Below are 14,225 nucleotides of genomic sequence, written 5' to 3'. Positions count from 1 at the left end.
TGCTAACAGACCATCACCCAGAACCCAACGCAGTGAAGTCCAAAGCTTACACATCCACTCTTCACGGCCTCCAACATGGATAGCAGTGCTGTCACAACTTCACGCAACGCCCCGAATATGCCCACTAGGCGCCGGGAATCCTCTCCTCCTCCTCATCATCTTTCTCCAGCACACAATAGCCACTGTCCCCCACACATCACTACAGTTCCTAAGGCATCGAAGACCCCGACACCATGAACCAACAACTCCCTCCTACATATCCGAAGCGGCGCACCCAGCCAGCCTACCTTGGAGAACTCCAGCGACCTCCAGTTCCAATGCCCGACCAATTCCTTATCAACGGCAACTTCACCGGCAAAGAGCCTACCAGTACTGCAGAGGCCGCCCCATTAGCCACCACCTTTTCAAAGGACAAATTTTGGCGCGTCTGGTGCGAGTCTGGAGTCGATGGACTCCTCAAGACGTTCTCTGCTGGCCAGCTACGCGTCATGCTGGGTGAGAAGGTGCTGTGGGGGCTGCTGAGCAAGCAGCAGCTTCTTTCCCTGGGCATGAAAGACATCGTTGACAGCAAGGGAGGCGAGCAGGAAGGTGAGCGGAGTTCGGAGCAGGAGAGCGAGCAGGGAAAGGAGCGAGAGGGCGAGTCAGAGCGTGAGCCAAATCGCGAGCAAGAGCGGGAACAGACAACGCTCGACGTGGCCACGAAATCCTAGAGCATTGTCATTGGTCGGGCGTTGTGGGACAATGGTCCAATTCATGAATGTCGTGGCATAATCATGCTCCCTCGATCACCACAGACGACCGTCCTGATCGGATCCCCAACCTCAAACAACATCTTCACCTCGATCGTGAACGGCCTAGCCTCCATATCCTCCCATTCCGAATGAGCAAATTTCACCTCCCTATAATGCCGCTTCAGCTCCCTGATAATCCCATTCGCGAGGCGCTGAATTCGAGCTTGATTCTCCGACTCGCTGCTTTTCATACTAATGCTGAACCCCGTCTCCTCGCCAGAAGTCGAGTACAGCGGTCGATGGAGACTCATTCGCTCACTCGTGACCTTGAATGCCGCGATGTGAGCTGGATCAATCTGGTTGGGAGTAGACGTGCGATTGTTGAGGATGTGGTTTATCGCCCGTCGAAGACACATGAAATCGCAGACACGAGCGATTAAGGGCGGCAAGCTTGTGTGACGTTTGATTTCGTTGTTGGCTTGGCGGCATATCAGGCGCAGCGGTGTGCGCGGATGAGGGTACGTGAATGTTGTCAGGGCTGAAGAAGGATACCATGGGTTTTCGGACAGGCGGCGCGATGAGTTGGGAACGGCTTGCTCGCAGCAATCTGCTTCTGAATAGGGGCAGATGCAGAGCTTCCAGATGGCTAGGCGGATTTCCAGAGGTAGTGTGAGAAAAGTCATCGGTTCATGTGTCGTCGCCATGATCGAGCGCGATGTCATTGTCTATACTGGATTGATGGTCAACGAGGCCAGAGAAGACAAGGTACTTCATGAGAGGTTAAGTCGTGCTTCGAGTTGCCTGGTTGCCTTTCAAGTTATGCAGGGTTCCCAGTCCCGTCGGCAGGCTGATGTCATTGACTCCGTTGACTTGAGTAGTGGGCTCTTATTCCAAGGTTGTACGTCTAAGTGTTTCGAACATGATCAGCCGCCTTTTTGCAGCTACTCAAGGGAATCTAGCTATGTCACGGCCGCCCTCAGCTGCTGCACGCAGCACAGTCAGTCCCCGCTGCTAATTTTGTGACGAGCCGTGTCCTCAGTCTCGCACCGTGCCGCACTCTTCCCGAGAGCACGACATATGGTTGCGCAAGAAGCATTGTCGTTACCGCGAAGTCGTGAGAAGAGTAGCTGAATCGTCACATTTCACTGAAGCCGACACCCTGTCGCTCTCCTGTTGAGTTGTTCCCACTCCATCATATGAGCACCAGCCTGCATATACCAGGGGTAATAAGACCAACACGTGCACGCGCCTCGTAAATTGAAGCATGCTGCGATCTCCGTTGCTTGAAATCCTACTCCTTCCAACTCGAGCGTCGTCTTGCCGTCCCCGTCATAGGGCAGCTCGACTCTCTCAACAAGCGTCCAGCACTCTCTGAGCTTCGCCTCCACATCCTTCGCCCTATCTTCGTTCGCAATTCCCCGAACCAGAAGCTTCCGGAACCAGTCCCTCTCTTCGACCCTACGCCTTCCGATTTCTCGATCGAGGTCACTCACGTGAACAGTCGTCACTGCCGTTGGTTGCTCGAGAGTAAGCGCCTCCTGGCGGATCTGTCGCGAGACCAGTAGCAAAGGATTGTATCCGTGTAATGGCATTGATGGGGACTCTGTGGCCGGCGTCGTATGGAGTTGTGGTGTTGCTGCGGCCAGGATTTGTAGCCGGAGCTCGGTCGGCAGACCTGCCAAAGAGGCCTTCGCCATGGCAATCCGTTCGCGCTCGTCCACGTTTACGCTCGCGTGTTTGCGCTGTGTAGGGGAAAGTCGCAGACAGGCCATGCACGGTGATTTGGGCGCTCCGTATATTGTCGAGTAACAACGGTCCGGGAGCATTAGTCATTCAATACGAAGAGGATTTACCACGCAGGAATTTCGGTCTGCATGCCATCAGTGTCAAAAGGCAGGTGCAATCGCTCAAGTAGACAAAGAGCGACGAAGCGCGTCAAGCAAACTCATTGCTTCTAAAGCGGTCAAAGCGCACACGAGGTCTTTCGATGGTGACACGGACGCCCTAAGCTCCAGGAATCTCAATGGCATGTCAGCGCCGCGGTGCTCGGCGGAAGAACCCATGACGTTGGATCGCGACAGAGGATGAGCTATCAAAGCTGACGCGAAGGTGGTGCAGCCCGACCACAATGAAGGTTGCAAGCTGACACTGGGCTTCTTGCCTTGAAACTTTCTTGCTCGGGCCACGGCATCGCGCAACAAGGATCAAGCGTGTTGCGAATGGTAACATTGCGGGCCTGTTGAACAAGTCGTTCGTTCTGAGTAATCGCGGAATTGAATCGGTAGGACGCAGCTGACAAAGTGGCCGTCGCTTCAAGTTATTCGATGAAGAGATGCGAAACCCCAAACTCGGGCTCTCTTGCGCCCTAAGATCTAACTTGAAAAGCTTGGCGCGCTTTGGGGTCTGACAGAAACTTGAAAGGTTTAAGATCACTATAAACTAGGTATGAAGAGACTCGTGCTTCCAGCGAAGTACGGGTGTGTATAGCGACAGAGATACATCATTGTCGATGACTGCTGATTCTACATTGCTAAGAACGGAGCATCATTTCCATCATCAGAATCGAGCCTGCACCTTGGTCTGGATATCCTGCAGAGCCCACTCACTGCGGCTCTTCTTACTCCGTGTCTTGTCGACCTGCTCATTGGTGAAACCACGCGCTTGGGTCGCAGGGTTGTAGCCCAGGCCGTTCCTCTTGCCAACCTCGGCGTCGGAAACAGGGGCAGCAGCCTTGCCGTCGGCACGCTTGTACACTGTGCAGACAACAGCGCCACCAAGTCCGAGATTGTGCTGCAAGCAATATTTGGTGTTCTGTACCATGCGGTTGTTCGCCCAACCCCGAAGATGCCACGTCAACTCAGCACATTGCGCAAGACCAGTGGCACCTAAAAATTGTTAGTCGGGAGCAGAGGTCAGGAGAGGAGCACACGTACCAAGCGGATGGCCCTTAGAGATCAACCCGCCACTCGGGTTCACGACATATTTGCCTCCATACGTAATTCCTCCTGCGCGAACCAACTCGTGGGCTTTGCCCGGGGCAGATAGGCCAAGAGCATCAATCACACACATCTCGTTAGCAGAGAAGCAGTCGTGAAGCTCAACGACGGACACATCTGCAGGCGTGATGCCGGCTTCTTTCAAAGCCTGCTTTCCGGCATATTTGCTCATCTCAAAGCCTACCAGGTCGATAGCGCTGCGCGAGAACAGGTCTGGAGAATCTGTAGCCATCTGTTGTCCGGCAATAAGGATAGCTTGTTCCTTGAGATGTGGTCTAGCATCCAAGAATTCTTGTGAAACAACCACCACGGCGGCTCCTCCATCAGATGTTGGGCAGCACTGAAGCTTCGTCAAAGGCGCATGAATCATTGTGGAATTGAGCACCTGGTCCAAGGAATACTCATCAGTGAACTGTGAGTATGGATTGCGTTTTGAGTGCTCGTGGTTGACTCGTGCGATCTCAGCAAAGTCCTCTGCTTTTGCACCATACTTTTCCATGTATTCCCGGCCAGCGTTTCCGAACAGCTGGGCAGCGCCGGGAGCATTGGTGACACCTCGAGTCTCCTTCAGCATGACGTTGGTAGTGCCTGTGGGATTTGCTCGGTCGTTGAAGTAAGCTTGTAGGGATCCGGGGTTCATCTTCTCGAAGCCGACCACGAGGACGCAGTCAGCGGAGCCGTACGCGATGGCCTGTCGGGCCATGTTAAGACCGGTGCTGCCGGTCGAGCAGTTGTTGTTGACATTATAGATGGGGATTTGTGTCATGCCGAATTGATAGAAGACCCGCTGCCCGCAAGTGGAATCGCCATAGCAGTAGCATGCAACACCCTGATCAACATCGTCGTATGAGATCTGGCGTCGAGCATGGCCTTGATGCCAGCCTCGAAGCCGAGCTCGGTGTAGTCGACTTTCCCGCGGGGCTTGATGAACTTGGTCATGCCTACGCCCAAGACGTAGGCTGGTGCTGGTTTTCGTGGCGCCATGACTGATGTGAGTGTATACTGCGAACCGTGTTGGTCTCGACAGGGAAGTCGCTGACGGTGATACAATTGCTCTGAAGTCGTGACAGGGTGTATCAGGCAGGAAAGACGGAAGGTGGTGCGTTCGGTTCACTTCTTGAAGGATTTCGAAGCCGGTCTGGAAGCGATCTTCCTCGGTCCGGTCAGCGAGTCAGTGTTAATGATCGCTTGCGGGGAGCGCAGGCAAAGAGATGCGACTTGGGGAGAACGGCGACCGAGTAGAGCCGAGGCATTGAGAAGGAGCATGATTGGCAGGAGTTCACTTAGGCAGGACTTAATGTGAACAAAAACCGGGAGTTCCGAAGTCCAAGTCGAAGGATGGGCAGGGAGAAAGTACCATCACAACCTCGTTCTACCACACGCGTGCAACAAGCAATATCTTTGCTGACAATTGGCTGAATACCCTCTCTAGCCATATACTCCCAAGTACGTTCGCGCTTTGGTCCATCTCGTGATCGATCGGGCTGCTCTTCGATGCGCGCTACACCTCCACGTAGAAATCTCGGAATCAGAACTTACTTGGCGCAGCTCCCTCAGCTCTATTTGCTTCCAACGAACAAGTCCAGGTACCATCGAGCCTTTTCATCCCACTGGGATTGAGTACTCGTCAAGAAGCGCTTCATTCAGTGTGGCCTCGATCGATCAGAACACATGAAGAACCCTGGACTGCCAATGACGAACAACGTCAGAAATATGCATGCAGCCAGAGGGGCATCATTTCCTGTAAGGCATGATTGGACGGTTACTACCGGGGGCAGCCCGCAGCCTCAGTGGCTGTCTCTGGCCTGGAGATCATCTCAGCATGGGCCTCCCACCGCCTTCTGAGATGTCCGGTATGGAGAACTGCTCCACCTATGACTGCACATGCTTGCTTTGCTTGCTGCAACAACTGAGCACTTCATCACCTCACCTTACCTGCAATCCGTCCTTTGTCTCTTACCTGTCTGGCTCCCACATCTTCACCATCTTGCCTTTGTCTGAACTTCTATGCAAGCCTGGCTCACTTTTGTATGAGCCCAATGACACACAGACCTGACTGTTGACGTCAAAGAAATGATTGCCCTCAACAATTTCTGCCCCTCAGAAAGTTCGGAATAAGTCGGTGTCAGGATCACCTTCAGCAGCCGCCTCTGCAAGTACCAACGCTCTGGTTCTAGGGACTCACACAGACTTCTCCAGAGCATACACAGTCAACGTCACCGCCAGCACGCACCGGCGCCGCTTCTCGCTTCCAGCACTTCTGTATCAAGGGTCGATCCGACGATTGACGGAACAGGAGTCTTCACAAAATACACACAAAAGCGTTCAAATGGGTTGTGGAACGTACAGAGATAGTCTCATACCCTGAGAATCTCTTGCGTTCCATCGGGTCCACAACCCACTTCTCTATCAGTGGTTCAGGTGGAGATCGAGGTGTGCTGGGAAACAACGACGACGAGCACGAGCAAGTACTCAACGCGGGGCTTTGAGTCACTTCGGCTGCGCTTCCCATTGCGATGAGCCATGCCAAACATTCCCACCAACCTGTGGCCATGACATCTCCTTACACTCTTGATCGAGATGCCGCGGTTTACTGGGCGAAATACTACCGCCAAGGCTTAGCGACTGCCCCAGCGACAGTCATTGCTATCTGCGCCGGCTCGCCTTTCGAGAATGCCAAAGTTCGCATGCAGTCGAAATACTTCCCTTCAGCTCTCGACGCTACCAAGTACATGTACAGAACAGAGGGCTTACGCGGTTTCTGGGTTGGAACTTGGGCTCCTCTGGCGTCGTTGACTGTGACTAGAACAATCTCGTTCAGCATCTACCGGCGAGCGAAGTATCAGCTTGACTCGATGATCGAGTCTGTCACCGGATCGTCCCCATTACAACACGTCAACAGAGTTGGCAGCTACCCAAACCTCTCCACTGTGGTCTGCTTCACGGGATCCGGTATGATTGCAGGCGCCGCACTGGTTCCGTTCCTCACTCCGATCGAGCTGATCAAGAACTGCACGCAATCATCTGTTCTCATGGCAGCATCCACGAAGACCGATCCGAAGACGAAGAATGCTGGAAGGGTTTCGTCCGCTGCTGCAGCTCGTCAGATCATACGCGAGAGAGGATTCCTCGGTCTATTCACTGGCTTCCGCTTGCACTTCTATCGCGATGTCGCTGGGACCGGGTTGTACTTTGGCATCTATGAAACGTTGAAACAGACCATCAACTCAGCCTACGGCGCGGACAAAGTCAATGCTCCAGGAGCTGTCATGTTTGCAGGTGCAGCCTGCGGAGTACTATCGTGGACCATGACCTACCCGCTCGATTCGATGAAAACCCAGGCCCAGAATCGGCTCGTCGGAGAAGGTGCAAAGAGATCTATGGCTGAGGCAGCGTCGGCCGAGCTGCGCAAGACACCTGCAAGATCGTTCTCGAAGTGGAAGGGACTGGAAATGGTCATACTTCGATCTGCGTTGCAGAACATGATTCAGATGTCGCTGTTCGAGTACTTGAAGGAGCGTATAGATGCGCTGGCCTTCAGTAACGGAAGTAGGACGTTACCAGAGATTGAACGAGAACTTGGACGAGATCAGAGGAGGAAGCATGAGCTTAAGGAGCAGTCCAAATGAGCATTTCAGCGTGGTCAAGCATACCGTCGGCGTTCCGTGAACAGCATAAGGTGCCTACCTAGCAGTACTTTGGATGACCGGCAGGCTCAGACGGTCAATAGCGACGCAGTCTCCGCAGCTTTATGAAAATATTTCGTCAGACTTCAGCTCACCCCATTTGCTCGAACGTGGTCGTGTGCTTCAGTTTTGCCTGTGTGCCGTCTCTCCTGTGAATATCTTTATCTGCCCTAGAAGAACCAGACCAACATCTGCGTTTCGTTTCTTAGCTACCAAAGTCATGCTAGCGGCACGATCCAAACTACTTCTGACCGGGTCAACCTTTCTAAGCTTTGTTCATCTGCATCTATAACGGGGGCCTCGAATGATTACAGCCATCTCACTAGGCTGACAAGTAGCCGCATGATCTTGCCCAATGCCTAGGTATCCTTGGTGATCCGCAGCTTCCCCGAGGCGCAGAGTTGGGGCGGAAGGCCAAAGTGGCTCGCATCGGTGGGAAGCTTCACTGCGGTCAGCGGTGTGTAGTGGCCCGTCCGACAGCCTGAAGCAGCTTAAGGCATCGCACAATGTTCCTTTCGGCCCCAAATCAATCATCTCATCTATCGACTTTAGGATTGCGGGACGAGCCCGACGTCTCTGTCCGAGTGTGACTAGACCAGGAAAGAGCATCTTCGCGTACGCCGACGGGAATGCCTTGTGATGCGCAGCTTCCCTAGCAAGCGCATGACCCTTCCACCTTCCCCATCTAACCTTTCTTGCAGATACTGATTGACAGTCAACATAGCTTTTGCTGTTCTTGTCGGTTCAAGTGGGACGCCTACTGCCGTCGGCGGCGATCTCGGGACACTCCATAAGCACTACTTTCATGCAGCTCTGGGTCTCGGTAGCCACAGCCTTGTCGCATCGCAAGCACTGCTTGTTCTGAGCGACAGGACCCACTGCAACATCCACAGTGAGCTCACCTCGTCCGCTATACATTGATACTGCTCTCTGAGGGCGTCCGGGCCGCCAGACGCAAGTAAAGCACATACCATATATCGAACTTGGCTAGCAGCAATCCGGCAGCATACTAACACCTACATACATCGTCGCTGTACGATTTCGAGATCTGCTCGCTTGCTTTCGATGCGTTGAGGCCTAGACTGTGCGGTAGGTCCGATCTTGGAGGATGGAAGGTTCCCTCATGGACAGTCTCAGGGCCAGACTCAACAACCGCCGATGCCATAGCACGCCGCCAGTCGCAGAAGGTCAGGGGCGAATGTCATCCTATAACGCTGCTCCCGCGGAGGACCACATGCCCAGTCCCCATCTAGAACGTCGACTTGCTTTGTCCAACACGCCACACGCAACGCCGCCGCCGTCTGTCAATCCCCACGATCCGTACGTCAGATACGATCCGCGGGCCTACCAACCACTTAACGTCCAATGGCGCGGCACACCGCGCACCAATGCTGTTCCAGTGGGCGGTCCGCCATTGACAATTCCAAAGAACTCGACGCCACTGCTCCAGCTGCCGCGGCCTCGAGCTCTGTGGCGTCGGTCTTTGGATGATTTGTCACCAGACTCACCTCAGGCGAGAAGGGCAATCAGCTGGCATGAAGGCGACGGGCGCGCGAATCGGGGAACGGTCGACTTAGCCTCTGCCCTACCGCCTGAGTTCTTGGACCTACCTCCGGAGTACGAGGCAATCGAACAAGGCTCAAATCGCCGACAGCCACATTGGGGGCTTGATCAAGACCGCAGCCTGGCCATGAGTGGGTCTGTAGCATATGAGGCGAGAGCCGTCCCGCAGATTGTAACGCCTGAGACCTGGGAGAGGCAGTCTGTGTCAGGAACATCTCTATCGGCTTCATCGGCGTACACGTCGCCTCCGCAGTCGCTTACAGTCGACAAACTACTACAGCACCCGCTTTTGCGATAGTGATAGGTACAGCTCGTGTTCTGACAGCGGCAACAGGAGGCAAGTCGCATGCTTGCCATGTGCTCTCACCCTTCGGCACACGTGGCATGGGACTGAATTATTCGAGAATCGAGATCATGTTCGAAAGTCCAGCTCAACGCCACGCTTTACAGTGCCTCGCCATGCTATGTCACAGATCGGCATCTGGAAAATGGATGCGGTGCGGAAAGTTACAGTGCTTCTGGACGGCAGAGCTGGTTGCCCCTTGCGGAGGGGAGGAATGATCGATATCTTCTGTGGACCTCGTGGCATCCCTTGCTCCACGACGCGTGCACCGCGTCACGTCTTCATACAAAAGAGCATGCCTCGCCACCTTGCTTGCCAGCCTGAAGGAACAATCCACGACATCCAACCTACAAGCTATTTTCGAAAACGCAGCTTAGTTCACTCAGCAGCGCAACTTCTATTCCCACCATATACCTCCAATTGGTCCGATAGCAGACCTGAAAACACTCGAAGACACTTCCACCGAATCACTGTGTTGAAGCAGCTGCACAGAGCTTGAGATACCAAATCGTTCCTCGGGACAGCTCACGATCATACCCACAGCCATGGCCCCTACTTCGCAACCCACCTGGCTGACGCCGATCCCTACCAAGCGTAGCCTCTTCCGTCGGGACATCAATGACGGCTCACTCGTCAGTCTGATCATCACGGCCATAATTCTGTCCATCCTCGTCGTCGGCATCATCATCTACCTCTTCCGCAAGACCTGGAGCAAAATGGTCGAGCCACGACTCAGCCGAAGCAGCAACACAAACAGCGCAAAAGTCAGCTACAAGCTCCCTTCTCTGCGGCCAAGCCTCAGCAGCACCAAGAGCTCGCCCGTTCTGCCCACCTATCGCCAGAGCATGCGAGCCAGGTCGTGCAGCGACGCTCTATGGTCTGAGAAGCTAGACCACGAGGTCGACTACTTCTCCTCCACGGATGGCAGCAGCAGCCACGACGAGACAGCCTACCTGCCCCGCTACTCTTCGCGGAAGACATCGTCGGCATCGTCGCTGTCGCTATCACGACGACATTGCCTGTCCCTCTCCCTCACCACCTCTCCGGCTTTCCAGCCGTTGGACATGTTGCCTATCTACGAGGGGACGGAATCTGCCGCTGCGTCCCCAGTGTTGGGCCACGAAGCACGCCCTCTCGCGCCTCGACGCTCGCTATCCGAGACGCAGATACAGCGACCTATGTCGGTACCTGCGAAGTCGCGGCCATTGGGTAGCCACCCAGTCAACAACGACGACAAGAATGCCACCTCAATACACCGATGCAGCGGTTCCTTCGATGCTGCTGGGCGAGACATGCTCCGCCGACAACGGAGTGCAGGGCGCTTAGAGCAGGTGGATTTGATCTGAAGGAACTGGCGAACGGGCGAAACCAGCAGCAGATTGGGGGCGGACTTTTGCTTCATTGTACGAATATCGAATACGCGCAGCTCGCGCCTGTCTTGTCTGAAGGACTCGCAGGGATGGCAGAGTGGATCTCTGCGGATGAAAGCGAAGGAAGGCGCGAAGGAAGGGAGAGGAATCCCCAGTACAAATTGGAAGGGATGGCGGGTCAAGTCGGCCGATGAAACTCAGATACCCATGGGGCCACGAAGAACATCGTATTTGTTAAGTTCCGTATTCAGGTATACACACCGTATTCCTTCGCATCGTTCAAAACCTGTCAATAATGTGCCAACCTCGTGGTTTTTTTGCTAGCGATTCATTCCGATCGGACTGCCTCTGCCGAAGCCCGCCTAGAGGAATGCTTCGCGATACTCCTCCAGCTTCGTGAATGAAGAAATTCCACACGTGTTTGGCAGCGGGTTGAATACGAGGTGATCTCGATCAATGTACAGCGCTCTCCTCAGCATTGAAATTCACAGTCGTATCTTGCACGAACTCATGCCAAGCCCCTCAACTGGCCACACCGACCGTTCATATCCACAGCCCATCAGTACCAACCCCCCTCAAAGCCGCACCCGCGCCCCAATCCCCCGTCCCCGATACCAAACCCGTTCCCTCCACCGCCCGACCCTAACCCCTACCTGCGCCTCACAATCCAATTTCAATCCCCCACCCAGCGCTTCCCGCACCGTATCCAACTGATCCAGTTCCCACTCTACAGGCAACCTCGGGCTTTCTGACTCGCCCTTGGGTACGTCGAAGGGGTAAGCGTAGTCGATAGTAGCGATTTTTGTGCCGTTGTGGAAGGCGGTTGCGGCGATGGAGTCGATTGCGAGGGGGAGCGGGGAGGCGAGGGTGAATGTTGCGGTTGAGGAGAGGATGTGCATCTGTTTTGGGTTTCTCGGTAAGTCACGATGTGGCGATGTGGTTGGCAGTTGTGCAGACAGAGGCAGGGCCGCATGTCCTTCGTGGGACTCAACTATGGGCGTGGAAATGTTGCGGGCAAATTCACTTGTGGCTAGCAGAGCGAGTAGTTCAACAGTAAAGAAAAGGTTGTCAACGTACTGTGGCTCCGCGAAGGAAATGGCCGAAGATGTCGGTCGCGTGCGGAGTGGGCACAGTGAGGTTGAACTTGATGTTTGGTATGCCTGGCACTGAGCCTCGTGGGTCATTATGGTTAGAGTGGTGTTGTAGCCAGACAGGAACCGACTGATCCATTCACGGCCTTCTGCGCTTGTGTCCCAGGAAGCCTGGACCGTGATGTTGTTTGGACCGGGAACAACGTCCGCTGAGCTCCATGCATAGCCGACGAGCGTGTCGTTGACAATGATACTAGCGTTGACGTAGGGCACGTGAGCCGAGTAGGGTGTCGGGTTACTGATATTGGCGTTAGCCTGGAGGGTCAAGGTACTTTGGGAGGAGTCCACAACTTTGATATCGGATATGGAAGGCCTGGAGAAGCTGCCTGGGCGGATTGGGTTAATGAAGATGCTACCTTGCGCTGGGATCTGGCGGACGACGAATTCGCCTAGGGCAGTGGCTGTGTTGACATCGACGAGGGCATCGACGTCGAGGTGCACGCCTTTGCCGCGGAAGATCAGCTGTTGGATGACTTCGGTAAATACGTCGCCGTCGGTGATCTCGAGTGGGACGTCTTTGATCGCGGCCTGCACGAGGAGGTCTTTGCCGGCTTTGGTCGCGTTGGCTGGCTGCCAGTGTGATAGGTCTAATTTGCCCATGGGCTTGCCTCTGTAGTAGACGTCGGCATCGGCGCGGACACGATCGACGTCGAGGTTGACATTCATCTCTGCCGGAAGTCCGACCAGAACTTTGACCACGGCTGAGATCTTTGGCCTGGTATCATCCCCAAACTGGTCGCCGAGGCTGAAATGCGTATCGGTCAACGAGAAATTCTTTATGAGACTATCGAATGGATGGCCAGGCAGAGTGAACGGTAGAGTGGTGTCCCTGAGGATCTTCGCGATCCAGTCAGGCGTCTCATGCTCAACCTGGTCGGCACCACGGACGAAGACTGTGGCATTCTTGCCGGCGAGGTAGTCTGCGACTAGTCTGTCCAGAGGTGAGCTGCTCGATTGGCGGCAGACTGAGGTCAAGCTAGATGGCAGCTGTTCGATCAGACCGGTGACAGAGGCATTGATGCGCTGACGAGGCAGGACCTGTATGACGTCGGTCTGCGCCGTTGCTAGCCGAACATAGTCCTTCTCGCAGTCGGGCAGGAGGATATCGAAATTGAGCACAGGCACATCGAAGTTGACTGGATAGTCGTTTGCAATGGAGACGGTGGTTTTCGCACGGACGCCCGTGGGATGTCCTGGGGGACCGTACTCAGCAAGTCTCAGGTTGGTGATGTTGAAGTCTGGTTTCGCAGGCACATCGCTTCCCTTGAATGACATGACTTGCTGAACCGTCTGCGTACCCAAATCAATGATACCGCTGCGGATTGGCACATGTGCGACTGCTTTCGCTTTCAGCTCGGTCAAATGCCCGTCGAGGAAGTCCTTTGCAAGCCGCCTGATGCCATCCACATCTCCAGGCTCCAGATCTGCCAGAATATCGAGGTGATTGTAATGCCTGTTGCGGATGTTGACCACAATGGGCGGGACTCGAGCCTTACCGAGCAGGACGTCCCCATAGTCTGGCAGGTAGACATCAAGCTCGGATCGGTCGCTCTTAACTTCTCGAGCAATCCATGTCGCCGCCTTTCCGAGATCTCGGACGGCTTTCTTCTGTACTCTTGAAGCATCGAGGTAGAAGACACCTTTTATTCTCGTCCTTACTCCAAATGATGTGAAAGAGTCTATCGATAACCGATCCGGCTCAAAGACGAGGGCTTGTTGCGCATATTCTTGCGCTATCGATGGCACGGCAAAGCCGATGATGGCGAGGACAGTCGCCAGACATAGTATGCTTAATGCGACTATTGTAGGCCACCGCCGTGTGCCCTTGGCCGACTGCGAATCTAGCGATGACAAAGTGTCGCATTCCGAGCGGGGCGAAGTTGCGCCATTGTCACCGCCGGTGTATGTATTTTGCGACTCCTCGTCCTGGTGGCCGAGGAGTGGTGTGTTCTCAGACGCCTGTGATGAGTCCTGCCTTGCAGACATCTTGCAGCAGCTTGCTTTCAGAACTCAGGCCGCAGTAGCTGCGGTCCACCGGGCGTCAGCGCATCGATCGGTGGGCAGGCAGAATTGTACGATTGGTCTGCTATGGATGCGGTCGTCGTTATTTGTGTCGTGTATTCATTTCCATGATTCAGTACATGATGCGCAAGCTCAGAAGGAAAAAGACCAAGAAGTAGTAGTAAGTCATGAATTAGACGATTCGCCAATGAGGCGGTGCTTCGGAAGACCGTGTACCTGCAGCACACCCCGCAGCACCGCCGAGTATGTCTGTAGTGGTGTACTGCTTCACGAGAAATTCGATCTAGGTCAACACAGAGTTCTCGATTCATTGCTTTTCATATTCTTCGTACAGATTTTGCTGTTCAATGTTCTCCTTCAGTT

At 54.4% G+C, this 14,225-nt stretch overlaps 7 protein-coding genes across 7 annotated transcripts; 3 read left to right on the top strand and 4 right to left on the bottom strand.

Moving 5' to 3' along the window:
• Positions 1–233: 233 nt before the first annotated feature.
• On the top strand, positions 234–710 carry AB675_5734 (uncharacterized protein; the record flags this gene model as incomplete). Its single annotated transcript, XM_018145971.1, has 1 exon — positions 234–710. One exon carries the CDS (start codon positions 234–236, stop codon positions 708–710), a length of 477 nt encoding a protein of 158 aa, XP_017998659.1.
• A 41-nt stretch (positions 711–751) lies between these two features.
• Positions 752–1,435, bottom strand: AB675_5733 (uncharacterized protein; the record flags this gene model as incomplete). The annotated part of the gene is made up of 1 exon (XM_018145970.1): positions 752–1,435. The coding sequence occupies one exon, from the start codon at positions 1,433–1,435 to the stop codon at positions 752–754; it is 684 nt and encodes a 227-aa protein (XP_017998753.1).
• A 438-nt stretch (positions 1,436–1,873) lies between these two features.
• On the bottom strand, positions 1,874–2,428 carry AB675_5732 (uncharacterized protein; the record flags this gene model as incomplete). The annotated part of the gene is made up of 1 exon (XM_018145969.1): positions 1,874–2,428. One exon carries the CDS (start codon positions 2,426–2,428, stop codon positions 1,874–1,876), a length of 555 nt encoding a protein of 184 aa, XP_017998841.1.
• Positions 2,429–3,287: 859 nt separating this feature from the next.
• Positions 3,288–4,711, bottom strand: AB675_5731 (Non-specific lipid-transfer protein; the record flags this gene model as incomplete). Its single annotated transcript, XM_018145968.1, has 3 exons — positions 3,288–3,616; positions 3,665–4,514; positions 4,556–4,711. The coding sequence occupies 3 exons, from the start codon at positions 4,709–4,711 to the stop codon at positions 3,288–3,290; spliced, it is 1,335 nt and encodes a 444-aa protein (XP_017998689.1).
• A 1,568-nt stretch (positions 4,712–6,279) lies between these two features.
• AB675_5730 (putative mitochondrial carrier) lies at positions 6,280–7,356 on the top strand (the record flags this gene model as incomplete). The annotated part of the gene is made up of 1 exon (XM_018145967.1): positions 6,280–7,356. The coding sequence occupies one exon, from the start codon at positions 6,280–6,282 to the stop codon at positions 7,354–7,356; it is 1,077 nt and encodes a 358-aa protein (XP_017998781.1).
• A 2,508-nt stretch (positions 7,357–9,864) lies between these two features.
• Positions 9,865–10,665, top strand: AB675_5729 (uncharacterized protein; the record flags this gene model as incomplete). Its single annotated transcript, XM_018145965.1, has 1 exon — positions 9,865–10,665. One exon carries the CDS (start codon positions 9,865–9,867, stop codon positions 10,663–10,665), a length of 801 nt encoding a protein of 266 aa, XP_017998704.1.
• A 599-nt stretch (positions 10,666–11,264) lies between these two features.
• AB675_5728 (uncharacterized protein) lies at positions 11,265–13,826 on the bottom strand (the record flags this gene model as incomplete). Its single annotated transcript, XM_018145964.1, has 1 exon — positions 11,265–13,826. One exon carries the CDS (start codon positions 13,824–13,826, stop codon positions 11,265–11,267), a length of 2,562 nt encoding a protein of 853 aa, XP_017998833.1.
• Positions 13,827–14,225: the final 399 nt, after the last annotated feature.

Source organism: Cyphellophora attinorum, assembly GCF_001299255.1.
Source record: "Cyphellophora attinorum strain CBS 131958 chromosome Unknown Contig17, whole genome shotgun sequence".
NCBI lineage: Eukaryota > Fungi > Ascomycota > Eurotiomycetes > Chaetothyriales > Cyphellophoraceae > Cyphellophora > Cyphellophora attinorum.
Note: the sequence above shows the minus strand (reverse complement) of the source record. Positions and strands in the feature narration are given on the sequence as shown.